Source organism: Terrapene carolina, unplaced genomic scaffold (assembly GCF_002925995.2).
Source record: "Terrapene carolina triunguis isolate 2854851 unplaced genomic scaffold, T_m_triunguis-2.0 Scaffold67, whole genome shotgun sequence".
In the NCBI taxonomy this organism is placed as follows: Eukaryota; Metazoa; Chordata; order Testudines; family Emydidae; genus Terrapene; species Terrapene triunguis.
Window position 1 is genome coordinate 26,906,441 of NW_020664418.1, and position 17,229 is coordinate 26,923,669.

A 17,229-nucleotide genomic window follows, 5' to 3' on the forward strand; every position below is an offset into this window, starting at 1 on the left:
TGCCTGTGGGGAGGGAATCCCTTATATAAGATATAGTCTCCCTGTGCTCCTTTGCAGGGCCTCTTCCCTGTCCATGTTTCAGTCACTCTTTAAAACCCACTTCTGCTATGCTGCTTGGAGTGAATTGAGTTGACTTGTGCAAAGATTGTTTATTTTGTTTTATTCGTTTCCCTTCATTAGATTATAAGCTCTTTGTAGCAGGGACTGTCCTTTCTTGAAATTTGGAAAGCATCCTATGTATCGTTATATGCAGTGTTGTTGTATTGGTACCAAGATATTAGAGAGACAAGGTGGGTGAGGTAATATCTTTTATTGCACCAACTTCTGTTGATGAGAGACACATGCTTTCGAGCTGACAAAGAGCTCTTCTTCAGGTCACTGTGAGGCCCCCATACCTGAAAGTGATCTGAAGAAGAGCTCTGTGTAAGCTTGAAAGTATGTTTCTCTCACCAACAGAAGTTGGTCCAATAAAAGATATTACCTCACCCACCTTGTCCCTATGACATAGTCTGGCATGACTATAAGCAAATATGACATAATACTATAGATTCCCTATACTGCAGAGTATATTTGAGATGATAGTGCGTTTTTAATTTAATATTCAGGATGTCTTTCGGTTAATCTGTTGAAAGGTTTGTTTTTTTTATTTGTAACTTTCATTTATGAAATTTTTGACAATTTAGAAATCATAAGAACCATAAGTCTCATTACAATTCACTTGAAAAGTGCTCCTATTCAACAGTGTTTTCCATTTTATATACTTCATGTCAAATTTGTCAAGTATGTTTTTGTTTAAACTTAGCTTATGCACCTGTTCTCTATCTTTAATAGGTTTATGAACCACATGAAACACCACTTAGAGCTTGAGAAGCAGAGCAGTGAAAGTTGGGAAAGCCACACCACCTGCCAGCACTGTTATCGTCAGTTTCCCACACCTTTCCAGCTGCAGTGCCACATTGAAAGCACACACACCCCTTATGAATCATCTAGTAAGTTTGTTCTCTTTGTGTTTAATCATTGTGTTCTTACAATTTTAGCTATTTGCTGATTTGTAACTTGCAAATAAAGATGCAGGAAACCATTGTTTTTTGTTTTTGTTTAAAGGGGAGAATAAGTACTGAGGTTAGAGAGTAGTTGATCAGCCAGTTTATCAGCTTTTAGTTACCATGTTCAGTTACGAGCTTTTGTTCAGATTAGTTGTTTGAAAGATTACTGTTTCAGTCCAGGTTTAAAAACAGCAACAAAAATTAATAGAATTGGGCTCTCCATTGCCAGATTTCTTGTATTTTAAAAGACAGTGCATCACACCAGGAAATCCTGACTGCAGACTCTTGAAGCAAGTTTCAGAAGCAAAATAAATCTGCAGTTTGTCTCATCTTTATTACTTTAATACTTCTGTATGTGTAAATTTCATTTCACGTATGTATATGTACATAGCAGTTTACACACGCACAATACTCTATTTCTTCCCCCAAACTCCAATCAATACATTTTGATTATTTTCTGTTCTTTTTCAGCTATTTGTAAAATCTGTGAATTATCCTTTGAAACAGAGCAAGTTCTTTTGCAACATATGAAGGACAATCATAAGCCAGGTGAAATGCCATATGTTTGCCAGGTACCTCAGAGTATTCAGTATTAAAACACCTATTTTTTTTCCTTAAGAAAATTTTCAGCAAAGAAGTCAACATAAGATCTCATGAGGTTAAATTACACTTTTATTTCTAGGTGTGCAATTACAGATCATCAGCTTTTTCAGATGTAGAAACCCATTTTAGAACTGTACATGAAAACACAAAACATTTGCTTTGTCCATTTTGCCTCAAAGTTATTAAAATTGGAGCACCATATATGCATCATTATATGAGGCATCAGGTAAGTAGCTATTAATTTTTGTCTCTTCATGATATAGAAATGTGACCAAAAAAGCAAAACTTAACTTAGTAATATGCAAATGTACATTTTCCCACATAAAAATAGCTTAATTGATTGTGCGACCATTGAGAAGACTTATGTTTTAAAATACTGGAGGTAAATATACTAATAAGAGAAAATATTTATCGTATAAAACTTTGGGCCATTTCTTTTGAATTCTTTTAAGTAAACTATTGGATTCCATTGTTAGATTTCCCCAGTATATTGATGTGTGAGGAGTTATTTTTGTAACTTGTGTTAGTAATAATATTAAAAATCTATTAAAAAACCTCTGCACATTCTATGAAAGAATACATGTATCATTTCTTTGCTTAGATATGTCATACTGACATACTCTTGAAATCAATGACAAAACACACACTCACTCTTGCGGAACCAGATGCAGGATTATAGTTATCTTTTATTTGTAATTTCATTGAATTGGTAACCTAGATGCTACTGATACATCGTGTTTATGTATTGCTTTGCATTTTAAAGCACTGTACACATGTTCATTTTCTGGTTTGTTATACAGTATTATGGGTTTTAGGATTATTAAGAGTGACTTGTTAAAATAAGATTTAGGTCATTATTGCTTGAGACATGCTAGGATGGCAGTTTCAGTTCATTAGAAGATTCCTGCTTACTGTAAATTGTCTTCCATTTTTAAAAGAAAAAAGGAATATACCGTTGTACTAAGTGCAGATTGCAATTTTTGACATGCAAAGAAAAAATGGATCACAAGACTCAGCATCACCGGACATTCAGGAAACCTAAGCAATTAGAGGGATTGCCTCCTGGAACTAAAGTAAGTTTTTACTTCATATAAAAGAGAAAAGAAGAAAAAGTTACCTGGCCGGAGAAATGGAGAGAGCCTACTTAGAGAGGAGGAGATGAGAATACTGGATTTTAGGTGGGAGATACTGAGGAGTTGGGAAAGGAGGGAATCTTCCCTGCTCAAAGCAATCAATTTTACACCATCCCTCAAAGCGGATTATTTAATTCTGCCTCCCATCTTCATAATTTATACAGGACTGTGCTTTCCCCGCACATGTCTGTGCACCCCAACACACACAATTGATAATAGCCCCACTCCCACTTTTTAGAAGATGTCTGTCCTGCTGCTTTCCTGAGCTGAGGGTCCTGTTTTTCCCTTCTCTTCCCCCCTCACTTTCTTGTAGAAAAGCGAGGGCTTCAGCGGATTGACTAAAGAGAGGGTGTGATCAGTGGTTGAGAATATTTGACCCTTTCTCAATTTATGGGGCCATGTTGGGGAAGAGCAGCAGCCAGCAAGGGGGCAAAAGTTGCTGCTCCCTAGTTAGAACTCTGTCCTGAGCACAGAGATCTATAAGAGTTTTCCAGACCCATGTTTGAAGGGAGATAAAGAGAGCTTTTCTTGCTATATGTGCTGAGGGAACCTTGCTGTTCATCAGCGTGTGGATCATCATCTCACCTGGTTGCCCTTCCCCAAGGAAAAAATAGAATGAGTGACAAGTAGCCAATCAGCACAAGATTTCCCTGTAAATTAAGGTTTTTTCATACCGACTTCTAAGAGGATTTGAGATCCATAGTCCTATGAGGAAAACCTGTGGACTTGGCAGGTCTGTGAAGTAGCTGGTCTGTTGGAAGCTGACCAGCTTGGCCACACTGTCATTTCAGTCCCTGTAGGAGAACTCATAATTGTGATAGTTGCTTTGCAAATTATGAAGTACTTTTTTCCCCCCCAGTAAACCCTCAGGTCAGACTTCTGGGATAACACACTCAATTATCCTAAGATTTAATGGGAAGACTAAGTAGTAGACGTTCTGCTTGCTTACTTTAGAATTTTCTGCTGTTACCTATTGGATGCCCCCTTTTTTGCTGAAAATCAGTAAACTATTTGGGGTATAGCTTCTGTTCTGTGTCAGTTGAAAGTCATATTTTTCAACATATGTCTTATTGAATAGGATTCTATATATTTGTGTTCCATGTGAAGCAAAATTTTCCTGACAGTAAACTGCTTTATTTGTTTTATACAACAGGGATATGAACAAAATATACAAGGCAAATGAAAGCTTTGCCTAAGTTATAGGAATAGGGGTTTCAAAAATTTAAATATAACTCTCTAATTGGTGTTATTAATTTTTACAGTGTTATAAAAATAAAGTGCCCATATTATTTCATGTTCCTAGGTTACTATTCGAGCTTCTGTTGGACCTCTTCAATCTGGAACATCTGCCACATCTTTTAGCACAAGCACCTCCACATTTCAGTTATCTCCCAAAACTAAAAATATAAACACTAAAAATCACAACAAATCTAATACAAATAAATCAAAATTAAAATCATCAACTATACAGAAGAAGCAAAACACATTTACTAGCAGCAGCAGCAGCAGCAGCAAAAAAAAAAAAAAAGTTGCCAATACAGCATTGCATAATCTAAGGTAAAATCTTTCAGTTAATACTGTTCTAAAGTATATTTTGAACATACTTACAAAAAGTAGTTAAAGATCAGTTTATGAAGATAAAGCTTATTGGAACACAGGGGATTGGAGACATGGTTGAGTTTGGCAGGAAGAGCAGGTTCATAAGAAAGACGCTAGTATCTTGATATTTGCATACCAATATCTTGATATTATTTTTATCTTTATTCTTCCCCATGTGATTTGTTGTTTTTTTAGCAACAGACTTCCTGGCAATGGATGAGCAGGACAGATGATGTGAAAAGTACTAATTTCCTACAAAATTTAGACTTTTCACTGGGTCACTGTACAAAATCATGTTTTGTTGAAATATTGAGTCTCCAGGTAGAGTCTACTAAAGATGACTTGCAAAGGGAAATATAGCTGTGCTTGTGTTCATTTTAGCTTCTTTATGAGGTTACAAAGAAATCATTTTGTTTGTAGGGTTTTTAAGGTTTTGTTTGTTTGTTTTTCCTGTTTATTTTTAAAATTAGGAATTCAGGTCTTGTCTGTCCTAGAAGGCACTCTGGTGACTGGAGATGTAATGAAATTGTTCCAGAAGAGTCAAGAGATTGAAAGCTAAGCTATTGAGAAGAGAGAGGATCTTTAGTTTGATTGTATAAAACTTTTTTTAATAGCTATTTAACTTCAATGAATAACATTTTGGATACAGAATGCCTTTGTTAAAGATTAACAATCCTGCTTCTTCAATTGAGGTACTAAACCTCACAATAAATATGCTTCAGGACATCCAACTGGGCCTCCAACAAAATTAGGGAGGACCAGACTTAACTTTCTTCATTTAATTTTTCTGTAAAGTTTGTGGGGTATTTTGGGGGTGGATGGGTTGGGAAGACATCTCAGAGGAGAAGCAAAAAGCAGGCAAATAACTTATGTAAAAGTCCTTTGCAGATAACCTTTTAGTAAGTTTTAAGATCAGAATGACACTGTAATTAGAGGGGGGGAAATTTCTTGAGTGTTTTTTAAGAAGTATGAGCTAATATGAATTTAAACAGTACTTTGTATATAGGCTCTACCATGACCAGCTAACATTTTAAAAAGGTGTTTAAAAAAGTACCTGTCTACGCTAGGTACTAAGTGGTGTTTAAAATCATTAGTCAGTCAACACATTGTTAAAAAGACCCTCTTTTTACTAGTCAAACCAATGCTGTTGCTTTAAAATAAGACCTTTTAAATATATTATGTCCCCTTAATATATTAACACTAACAGTATCTGGTTCATTTGTATTACTATTAGGTATCGTTTGGGAGTTCATAAATGCATTGAATGTTACTCAGAAATAAAAGATTTTGCAAGTCACTTTCCAGCATATGTCCATTGCAGCTTATGCAGATACAATACTAGCTGTAGCAAAGCCTATGTGAATCATATGATGAGGTGAGAACTGTTCAAATTTTTATAATTATAGTCATGGTTATTATAAAATATTTTTCTTTAACCTATATATAATTTATGTTAACTGTTTCTGTGAGCTGTATCTTGTATTTGTTTCATAGGACTGAGGAAAACTATAGGCTTAGATTTTCAAAGCAATGTTAATGACAGATGTGTGGCTAAATCCACTGCACTGGTACTTGCTATAAAAAGACAACTCAGACTATAAGCAGGACCCTGCGTATAGAGTGAGGCATGGTATTGCAGGAAGAGAAAAAATGATTTTGTGGTTGAGGCAGTGAAATGACACCCTGGAGAACTGGGTTCTATCCCTGCCTCTATCTCTGCCACAGAATTCTTATGTGAGGCTGGGCAAGTAACTTAAACCAAATTTTTCAGAGGTGATCAGTAATCATTTGTTCCTCATTTTCTAGCCACCCACCTTGAGACCCTAATGTTTGAATTGTAGAAGGGCAGTTCAGTCACAGCTACAACTGAAGTCTATGGGATCTGTGCTTTAAACATACACAGTGCTATATAATGAGACGTTCTCTGAAAAATCAGGCTGTAAGTGTCTAAAATTGGCCACCCAAAATTAGTGGATACTTTTTTGACCCTATTCTCTCTGTGCCTCAGTTCTGCATCTGTAAAATAATGCTGCCTTATCTCACAGGGGTAATGTGAAGATAAATTCATTGATGTTTGTGAAACAGTCAGATACTACAGTGATGATCGTGATAGAAAAGCCCATGAGAAAATTAATAATTCTGTATTTAGTGGAGTGTTTGAATAGTGGTGCAGTAAGTAAGGTATGGGACCTCACATACAATGAGGGTAAATCAAAATGTCGAATAGCTGCTCATTAAATGAGCACTGTTCAGTCTGTGCACTGAATGAGGCAGGGGTCCTGTGAAAAAAAAGTGATCATATAATTAAGGACTATATAATGCATACGCACAATCAGAATTAGTTAAGGTTTCCTAGGCAACTTTAAATTCTGGCATTTTCTAACTGAGTGCTTGACTTCGCAATCTTAATGTTTTAGCATTTTGTGTGTATGTATGTAGACATGCCTGTGCTTACATACACACACAGACATGTTGTGGTTTCAGTGTCCATTTGAGTTTTTGGATGAAGTGATGTATCATGTTACAAACTTGCTGGTTTCTAGTTAGTTAATAGGAGAACCTTCTATGCTAGCAACCAGCAGCTGTATAGCTATCTTGTGGCTTTAGTTTGTCTTATATATTAAGACAGATCTCATATATACACATTTATTAAACTGTTGTTTAAACCTATTGAGTATTGTCCATAAATGATGCCTTGTTTCCAAAACATAGTGGAGCCGGAGCAAACTGAAATACTGATACTGAGAACAAACATATAGCTTATTGTAATTACTGTAAAACATCAAAATAATAGTTAAACCTTTAGAAGTTGAGAATATATTCTTAGGCTGTTTTATCTATTTTCACAAATGACTTACTACTTGTTTATGTCCAAACACAAAAATTCAAACTACTTATTCAAAGACAATGCAATGCTATTGCCATATTATAATAGTAAGTGATTGTATCCTGAAAATTAAACTTCATAGTACTTCAGCTAATCATGACTGAAATGTTTTTCTCCAAAAATCACATTCCTCAGAAAGTACTTAAAAGTTTACTAAATGGAAACGGATAAAGATATACTTATTTAACTGGTAGTCTAATCCTGAAAATATATAACAACTAGTGATGTTTTAAAGATGGTGGTGTAGTATTTCAGTATTTTGAACAGGGAATGAGATGCATGAACCTGTAAACTCTTTATGTACCAAATTTACTACCTTAGAACAGTACATGGACAGACAATAAAAGGCCTTTATTTTCATGTCTTGCCACAGGCAACTTGCAGTACCATTTACAGTGTAGTTATGTGGAATACTACACTCAAAAAGACTTGCCCTCTATATAGAAAAATAGTTTAAATTATATTTTCTTCTCTGTAGTTTTCATAGTGCTCGTCCAAGTAAAAGATTTTGGATCTATAAGAAGCATTCAGAAGAACTGAGGTAACTCTTATTTTCAGTTGCAAATTATTCTTTGTTTCATTCTTTTTTTAATATACACTCTTATACCTGTCTAGTCGCTTAGTTGATATTATATATAAGGCCTGTATTTGAGGTTCAAACTTTGGAACTCTTGATCTTGTGGGTTGCCACAAGTTGGAAGTAGCATGGAAGTGAAAATGTTTATGCAGGGGAAGTGAAGCTGCTTGTGGGAGAACTAATAATGTTTAATGTAGCTGCAGATAAATAAAGCAACTGTCTACATGTCTCTTCCACCCTTATTCCCCATCCCTGCCAAATTTTCAAAAGAAGAACTTCCTCTCACGCACCTGCTATCTATAATGCTTGGAATGCTAAAGTAAAAGTGCTAATAATGGGTAATACTTCTTTGACTTTCTTTTTATTATGTTTGTACAGTGCTGAGCACAGTGGGGTCCTGGTATATGACTAGGGCTCCTACATGCTACCTTAATGCAAATAATAAATACTTAAGTGCACAAAAAAATGATGATGATTTACATAAACATTACATACATGTACATTGTATTTTCATTGGATCTTCACATAGTCTCAAATTTATATGCCACAAGTAGAAGACAATCTTTCATAGCCTTGTACTACTCACTCTTTTAACATTTTTTTTTCTTTTTTTCTCTCCCTTTTTAGGGGTGTTACTGTAGTGTGTCTTAATTGTGATTTCCTAACTGATGTTTCTGGCTTAGATAAGATGGCCACACATTTGAGTGAAAGACATACTCATACTTGTCAAGTTGTTATAGAGAATGGTAAGTACATGTAGTATATTTTATTTTTATATATTGAATATTAATAATATAGTATTTTAGTCTACCACATTATTGGTGGTTCTTGTGGAGTTACATCCCAAAATGAATGCTAATCTTTCATGATAAGTTGGGTGAAGTGATATCATTTATTGGACCAACTTCTGTTGGTGACAATGACAAGCATTCAAGCTTACATGTAGCTCTTCTTCAGATCTTTGAAATGTATTCAGAGTGTCACAGCTAAATACAAGGTGGAACAGATTGTTTAGCGTAAATAGTTAGTCCCTTGAAATATGTGTTGTTCAAGGTGAAGTGGTCCATTAACACCTTTCCAGTAATGGAAGGGAATGGGGTTGTGGTTAGTGGGTTATAGATTGTTGTAATAAGCCATAAAGCCAGGTGCCTTTCTTCGGTCCATGATTTTTAGTGTTTAGCAAAGTTATGAATTTAAGCTCCAAGGCTCATCTTTTGAAGGTGTTGTGCACGTTTCCTTTGTTACTCCTGAAGGCATTCTGTGCCAAAAAAATAAAAATTCTGCGCACAGTATTTTAAAATTCTGCACATTTTATTTTTCAAATAAATGTGGAGGCTCCAGCATGGCATTGGGGAGCACAGGCCACTGGCTGCACAGAGGTGGGAGATCATGGTGCAGCTCCCCCCGGGACACGGACTCAGCAATGAGGCTGCACCCAACCCTGACACAGTGCAAGGACTGGGCCTGCCCCAGAAACACCCCAGGGCCCTACCCTCTGTGCTAGGTGCACCAGGTGTGGGCATGCAGCCTCAGCAAAGCAGGATCCAAGTGTGGATCAAGAGGGTTCTGTGTGGGGCAATCTGGGTGTGGGCAGCTCAGTGGGGGATCCGGGTGCAGGGGGGATCTGGATGCATAGGGGCTTCTTGAGGGGGGTTCTGGATACAACGGTAATGGGACTCTGCAGGGGGTCCAGGTGGTTGGGGCTCAGTGGGGGGGTGGGGTCTGGGTGTGGGGGGTCCAGTTGGGGCTCGGTGGGGTGGTCCAGGTGCAGGGGCAGTGGGGCTCATCGGGTGGGGGGCTTCTGAGTGCAGGGGGGTGAGGCTCGGTGTGAGGGTCTGGGTATGAGTGGGTCTGGATGCACAGGGGTTGGGCGGATGGGGGAGCAGCTCCCTGTACAGGAATCCCTCCCCCTGCAGCTGAGGAGTGATGGGTGCAGTAAGTGGGGGATGGGGGTGGGAGTTTTCAGAGATTCCTTCAGCCAGGGGCGAAATCTGGGGGTGGGTCTGACCCAGCCACGGATGCTGTGCAAGGGAAGAGGAAGTCCTGTCCTCCCCTGCCCAGCCAGAACCAACAGCAGAGACTGATGCACGGTAGGAGCCACTAGCCAGGTCTTCCCCAGTCCTGCCTTCTGCCCCGCAGTGATTTACCTCTCTGCTGGCTGCCCTGGGCCCCCAAAACGTAATGCTGGGGAGGATAACATGCTTCCCATCAGAAAGTCATTTTTCTGTGGGGAAGCAAAGAAATCTGCAGGGGACATAAGTTCTGCGCATGTGCAGTGGTGCAGAATTCCCCCAGGAGTACTTTATAGCTGACCTCAGTTCTCATCCACAGAGAGATCATTTTGTGAACAGTGTTTACACACAAGTGATATGGTGTTTTTGTCTTATCATTTTTCTGAGTGAGTTCACTTGAGAATGTAGTGATTGTCTGCTTTCATTCATGAAGTTATTGTTAGGCATTTAGTGCACTGGATGATGTACGCCGCATGTTGTGATAGGCATATGTAGGACCCATGGATCTGGAAAGGTGTGTTGTGGGAAGTGTTGATCATCCTAGTAATGGGGATATGTTTACAGATTTTGCATCTGTTATGCTGGCAAGATCTGGTGGTGCTTGGAGTTGGTATGTCCTGGTCTCTGGGGAGCTTGCTTCTGATGATGAGCTTGGAAAGGTTGGGGGAGTTGTTTGAAGGTCAGATGAGGGAGTTCAGGAAGATTTCTTCCAGGATGTCGTCCCCATCGAGTATGGGTTGTAATTGTTTGATGATACCCCATAATGGGTTCCAGTGAGGGTGGTAGGTGACAACTAGGGGTGTGCAGTCGGGGGGAGAAGCGGGGGAGTATTTCTGTATTGAAGCAGGTTCTCTTGGGGTATTTGGATGGCCCATTCCATGACGCAATCTACTTCTCTGGTGGAGTGTCCTTGTTTGGTGAAGCCATTTTTAAGTGTGTTAAGGTGTATATCCCAGACTTTTTTCTATTGTATTCTGTGGTATTTGAGCACCTGGCTGTCAATAACTGATATCTTGGTGTGTTTGAGGTGGTTACTGGATCTATGAAAGTAGGTGTGGTGATCCAGGTTTGTTTGTTTTTATAAATTGTCTGTAGAGTTCCAACGTTGAAGCTGATCATGGTGTCCAGGAAGTTGACGCTAGTGTGGAAGTGTTTTAGAGAGAGTTTAATGGGTGGGTGGGGGTTATTAAAGTTGTGGTGGAAATCAGTGAGGGAGTTTAGGTCAACTGTCCAGAGGATGAAAATACCATTGATATATTTCAAGTATATCACTAGTTTTGAGGTACATTTGTCCAGAAATTCTTCTTCAAGATGGACAATGAAAAGGTTGTAATATTGGGGAGCTACCCTAGTACCCATGGCTTGGACAAAGTGTTGTTGTTGAATGTAAAATTGTTATGGGTAAGGATGAAATGGATGATCTTTCATGATGATATTTCAAGGTGTATTTTTTAATATAGAATTAATCCTTTATTTTTAATTCCAGTTTCCCTAGCTTGCCCTGCTGCTGAACACATTTCTGAGTAAGTTTTTATTTTTGTTAACCTCTAAAATGTAGTTAACTTAATTTGTATAACTAGATATGATCAAAAGTTGCACTATGAATATGAGCTCCTTCGTATTTGAGGTGCGTGGATAAATATTCCTAGCTCTCTGCTTGTCTGCATAGTTTTAGTTCTGGGTTGTATCCTAACTGGAGAGGACCTATTATCCAGGTATGGTTTGTCCTTAGACAAAATCTCTAATGAATACTGCTTTCAAGATTTTTGTCCAATTTTGCAAAAATTGTTAGATTATCTGAGAGATTTTGGCACTGATCAATCCTGAACTGAAGCCTAAACTAATCTGAATCTGAACCCTGCTTGAACCCATTTCTAATATCAACACTGTTTAATGAATCTTTAATGTTCTTTGTTGTTTACAGTGAAGATTGTGGTTTTATCTGAACTAAACAAATGAGGATTTAGTTATATGACATTTAGAATGAACCTGAGGTAATTTATATGATAAAGATGTGTGCTTTTGTCACTGATTTTCTTAGGTGTGCAAAGAAAATAAATTACTTTTTTTAGGGTTGTTGATTAATCGCAGTTAACTCACGTGATTAACTCAAAAAACTAATCGCAATTAAAAAAATTAATCTTGATTAATCTCACTGTTAAACAATAGAATACCAATGGATATTTATTAAATATTTTTGGATGTTTTTCTACATTTTCAAATATATTGATTTCTATTACAACACAGAATACAAAGTGTACAATGCTCATTTTATATTATTATTTTTATTACAAATATTTGCACTGTAGAAATGATAAAAGAAATAGTATTTTTCAATTCACCTCATACAAGTACTGTAGTGCAATCTCTTTATCATGAAAGTTGAACTTACATGAACTTACATGGTATTCTATTATTGTTCTATTATTATTCTGTTGTTATTCTATTATTGTTTAACAGCGCCATCACAAAAGCTCCTATAATAATAATATTAACGCCAGCCTTCTGAAAGCTGGCCAATAGTTGGACAAGTTGAGTAGTGTAGACATTAGTCTGCAGAACCAGTGTGTGTGAGACATGACACTTTTTTGATCAAAGTGGCTGGCTTTGTTTGAGTGTAATTTGGTATACAAGAGGCTGTATACATTTGTAATTTAAAAAAAAAAAATCCCATGCTCTGGTAGGGTATGATGCTCATTCCCTGTTTCTGGAAATAATCACAATAAATACATTTTTTGTAGGTTTTCAAATACAAAATAAAGCTAAAATTCAGTTATAACATATATTTCCTCTGTGTGTGTGTGTGTGTACTTTTTTGCAATTAGAGAAGTGTATTTCAGTATCTATTGTATGTTGTAGAGATAATATAGTTAAGATTAAGTTAAGTTTTGCACTGAAAGCAGGGATTCACTCTTTTAGTTATGTATGAAAATTACAGCACATCCTCCCCCAAATTACACCACTTCTTGAGTAAAGAAGGTTCTGAGGATTTACAAATAAATCCATTAATTAGTTTGAGTTAAATTAATTTTAAAATGGGACCTTTAAGAAACTTTGCACCCCCTGGCAAAACCTTTTTTGTAATGCCTGATGATCTTAATAACGAATAAAACAGACTCTTCAAATTTCCCATATAGTTAAAACTCAATAGAATCTTATGACTAGGCTTCATTAGAAGAATTTTCTTTTTAGAATTAGTGGCCATTCTTTGCTGCTTCATAACTGAAAGTTTCTTTTTTATTCTTCAACCACTGTTAATCTTCAGAGAAGTCCACAAAGAACAGTCATCTCTCAAAATAGCCATCATCTCTTGTTGTTTTCAGTGGGACTTGGGCCATAGGCCTGTATCTGCACTCAGTTGCTCCTTGCAGTGCTCCTATTTACCTCTTGAGAGCACAGGAAACTGACAGATTCCTAGAGGGGGAGCTGGGTTTCTCTTCAGTTGGGAACAGTGAGATAGTGGCCATTTTGAAGAGAACACTTCTTCATGAGTTTTTCAGGAGAATGGCTTAAAGCTGTCAAAACATACTTGTGCATTTGGCCCTAAAAGATTTAAGATTGATACTACATTTCTTCAAATTATTGGAAACATCACATAGTAGTATTTTCTTTAGGTTTCTTGTTTAGTGTTCACGGATTAAATCTTTAATATTATAGAAACATCAGACTGGAAGGGACCTCAAGAGTTCATCTAGTCCAGTCCCCTCCACTCATGGCAGGACTAAGTATTATCTAGACCATCCCTGACAGGTGTTTGTCTAACCTGCTCTTAAAAATCTCCAATGATGGAGATTCTATAACCTCCCTAGGCAATTTATTCCAATGGTTAACTACCCTGACAGGAAGTTTTTCCTAATATCCATCCTAAAGCGTCTTTGCTGCAATTTAAGCCCATTGCTTCTTGTCCTATCTTCAGAGATTAATGAGAACAATTTATCTCCCTTGTCCTTGTGACAGCCTTTTATTTACTTGAAAACTGTTATCATGTCCCCTCTATCTTCTCTTCTCTTCTCCAGATTAAACAAACCCAGTTTTTTTCAATCTTCCATCATAGGTCATGTTTTCTAGACCTTTAATCATTTTTGTTGCTCTTCTCTGGATTTTCTCCAATTTGTCCACATCTTGCCTGAAATGTGGTGCGTAGACCTGGACACAATACTGCAGTTGAGACCTAATCAGCGTGGAATAGAGCGGAAGAATTACTTCTCGTGTCTTGCTTACAACACTCCTGCTAATACATCCTAGAATGATGTTTCTTTTTTTGCAACAGTTTCTTTTTCTTTACACTGTTGACTGGTATTTACCTTGTGATCCACTATGACCCCCAGATCCCTTTCTGCAGTGCTCCTTCCTAGGCAGTCACTTCCCATTTTGTATGAGTGCAACTGATTGTTCCTTCCTAAGTGGAGTACTTTGCATTTGTCCTTATTGAATTTCATCCTATTTACTTCAGAGCATTTGTCTAGTTTGTCCAGATCATTTTGAATTTTAATCCTATCCTCCAAAGTACTTGCGACCCCTCCCAGCTTGGTATCATCTGCAAACTTTATAAGTGTACTCTTTATGCCATTATCTAAATCATTGATAAAGATATTGAACAGATTAGACCTAGAACTGATCCCTGTGGGACCCCACTCGATATGCACTTCCAGTTTGACTGTGAACCATTGATGACTACTCTCAGGGAACAGTTTTCCAACCAGTTATGCACCCACCATATAGTAGCTCTGTCTAGGTTGTATTTCCCTATTCTTTGAGTGATTGCTCATGTGTATTCCACAATAGGTGTGTGTGCTCACCACGTGCACCGGTGCCGGAAGTTTTTCCCCTAGCAGTACCCGTAGGGGAGCGCCCCTAGAGACCCCTAGAGTGGCGTCTGCATGGTGCAGTATAAGGGGCGCTGCGCGCTCCCCCCACCCTCAGTTCCTTCTTGCCACCAGTGAAGGTGCTTCGGAACTGCTCTGCTCCAGCTTGTCTGCAGCTTTCCTCCAGAACTCTTGTTCGTTCGGTGTAGTAGTACCTGTAGTTCTTCGAGTGATTGCTCCTGTGTATTCCACAGTAGGTGTGCGTGCTTGCCACGTGCACCGGTGCCGGAAGTTTTTCCCTTAGCAGCATCCGTAGTGGGGGAGCACCGCTGTGACCCCTGGAGTGGCGCCGACATACCGCGCCATAAAGGGAGCTGCGTGCTCCCTCCACCCTCAGTTCCTTCTTGCCGCCAGTGAAGGTAGTCGGAACTTTGTGCTCCAGCTTTGCTGCAGCATTTCTAGCCTTTGTGGTATCCAGCTTTCACTGAAGTTACTTGTTGAAGTTTTCTCTGTTAGTGCCAGGCTCGGGGCATGCCCCGTGGCCCAGGCTTCAAGTCGTGCGACTCTTGTTGCAATTCTGTGCCCAGAAGCGATCCACACACTCAGTGTCTTTGCTGTCTGGGCGAGGCTCACATTAGTGAGAAGTGTAAAATTTGCCGCTCCTTCAAGCCGCGAACAAAGAAGGAGCGTGAGATCCGACTCCGAGCTCTCCTAATGGAGTCGGCGTTGGCCCCGGCACCAGCGCGTCGAGCCGACCGGGCACTGCGTCCTCGGCGCGCAATAGGCAGGGTCCTACAGAAGGTGAAGTCAGACGGGGTGAGAATTATCCTGATAGCCCCAGATTGGGCCCGTCAACATTGGTACGGGGCCTTACTGCAATTATTGGCGGCCCCCCGTCGCAGGCTGCCGCTCCGCCCGGACCTCCTCTCCCAGGAGGGAGGTCGTCTCCTCCATCTCAACCTGGCCCCGCTCCACTTGACAGCATGGCTGTTCTGTGGCTAGATGCGGAGGAGGGGAGGTGTACCGAGGCTGTTAGACGGGTCCTGCTTGAAAGCAGGAAGCCGTCCACACGGAGGGCCTACCTGGCTAAGTGGTATCGGTTCTCCTCATGGGCGAGGGAGAGAGGTTCCTCCCCCGCGTCCGCTACGCTCCAGCTGGTCCTGGACTACCTTCTGTCCCTTAGGACCCAAGGGCTGGCTCCCTCCTCGATCAGGGTGCACCTGGCGGCCATTTCGGGTGGCGGGACAGTCAGTGTTCTCCCACCACACGACTTCCAGGTTTTTAAAGGGTTTGGACAGAGCGTTCCCTTATGCTAGACTCCCAGTTCCTCCTTGGGACCTGAACCTGGTGCTGTCACGCCTCACGGGACCTCCCTTTGAGCCCTTGGCCACTTGCTCCTGGTCCCACTTATCTGAGAAAGTGGCGTTTTTAGTGGCTATCACCTCAGCCCACAGGGTTTCGGAGCTTAGGGCGCTGACCTCGGATCCCCCATACACTGTCTTCCATAAGGGGAAGGTCCAGCTTCGCCCGCACCCGGCCTTCCTGCCGAAGGTTGTCTCAGTGTTTCATATGGACCAGGACATTTTCCTGCCAGTCCTGTGTCCTAAGCCCCATTCCTCCAATGAGGAACGACGCCTACACATGCTAGATGTGCGTAGAGCGCTGGCCTTTTACTTAGATCAAACAAGGCCATTCCGGAAATCCCCTCAGCTTTTCGTTGCTACGGCCGAGCGCATGAGGGGGCAATCAGTTTCCACCCAGCGGATCTCCCACTGGATCACCTCGTGCATTCGCACCTATTACGACCTGGCAAGGGTTCCCCTGCCTCCTATTGTTAAGGCGCATTTGACGAGAGCCCAGGCCTCGTCAGCAGCCTATGTGGCTTATGTCCCTGTTCAGGACATCTGCAAGGCTGCTACATGGTCCTCTGTCCATACTTTTGCATCGCACTATGCGATCGTCTCCCAAGCAAGGGACGCCACCGGGTTTGGTAGGGCGGTGCTCCGCCTGGGTAACCCTTAACCTTTATCATTTAGAGCTCCTACCCACCTCCGTCAGGTATAGCTTGGAGTCACCTACTGTGGAATACACAGGAGCAATCACTCGAAGAAGAAAGGACAGTTACCTGTTCCATAACTGGTGTTCTTTGAGATGTGTTGCTCCTGTCTATTCCACGTCCCACCCTCCTTCCCCTCTGTCGGAGTTGTCTGGCAAGAAGGAACTGAGGGTGGCTATCACGCAGCCCCCTTTATGGCGCGATATGTTGGCGCCACTCCAGGGGTCACAGCGGTGCTCCCCCACTATGGATGCTGCTAAGGGAAAAACTTCCGGCACCGGTGCACGTGGCGAGCACGCACACCTACTGTAGAATAGACAGGAGCAACACATCTTGAAGAACACCAGTTATGGAACAGGTAACTGTCCTTTGAAGTAGTTAGATTAGTTTAGTTTAGTTTAGTGAGCCCGTGCCATGGGCATGCCCCGTGCCCCGGGTTTTAAGTTGTACGACACTTGTAGACGACCGATGCCAGTGAGTGATCCGCACACAGACTGTTTACGCTGTCTGG

At 40.3% G+C, this 17,229-nt stretch overlaps 1 protein-coding gene across 1 annotated transcript in view; it reads left to right on the forward strand.

Annotated features, from left to right (window-relative positions):
• The window catches only part of ZNF280D (zinc finger protein 280D), an 81,336-nt gene that overhangs the window by 50,531 nt on the left and 13,576 nt on the right, over positions 1–17,229 (forward strand). Inside the window, exons 9-17 of the mRNA XM_024204951.3 lie at positions 832–989; positions 1,518–1,618; positions 1,729–1,875; positions 2,588–2,722; positions 4,086–4,339; positions 5,616–5,756; positions 7,747–7,809; positions 8,473–8,591; positions 11,344–11,380. Coding sequence (XP_024060719.2) covers positions 832–989; positions 1,518–1,618; positions 1,729–1,875; positions 2,588–2,722; positions 4,086–4,339; positions 5,616–5,756; positions 7,747–7,809; positions 8,473–8,591; positions 11,344–11,380 — 1,155 coding nt within the window. The remainder of the gene's footprint in view (positions 1–831; positions 990–1,517; positions 1,619–1,728; positions 1,876–2,587; positions 2,723–4,085; positions 4,340–5,615; positions 5,757–7,746; positions 7,810–8,472; positions 8,592–11,343; positions 11,381–17,229) is intronic.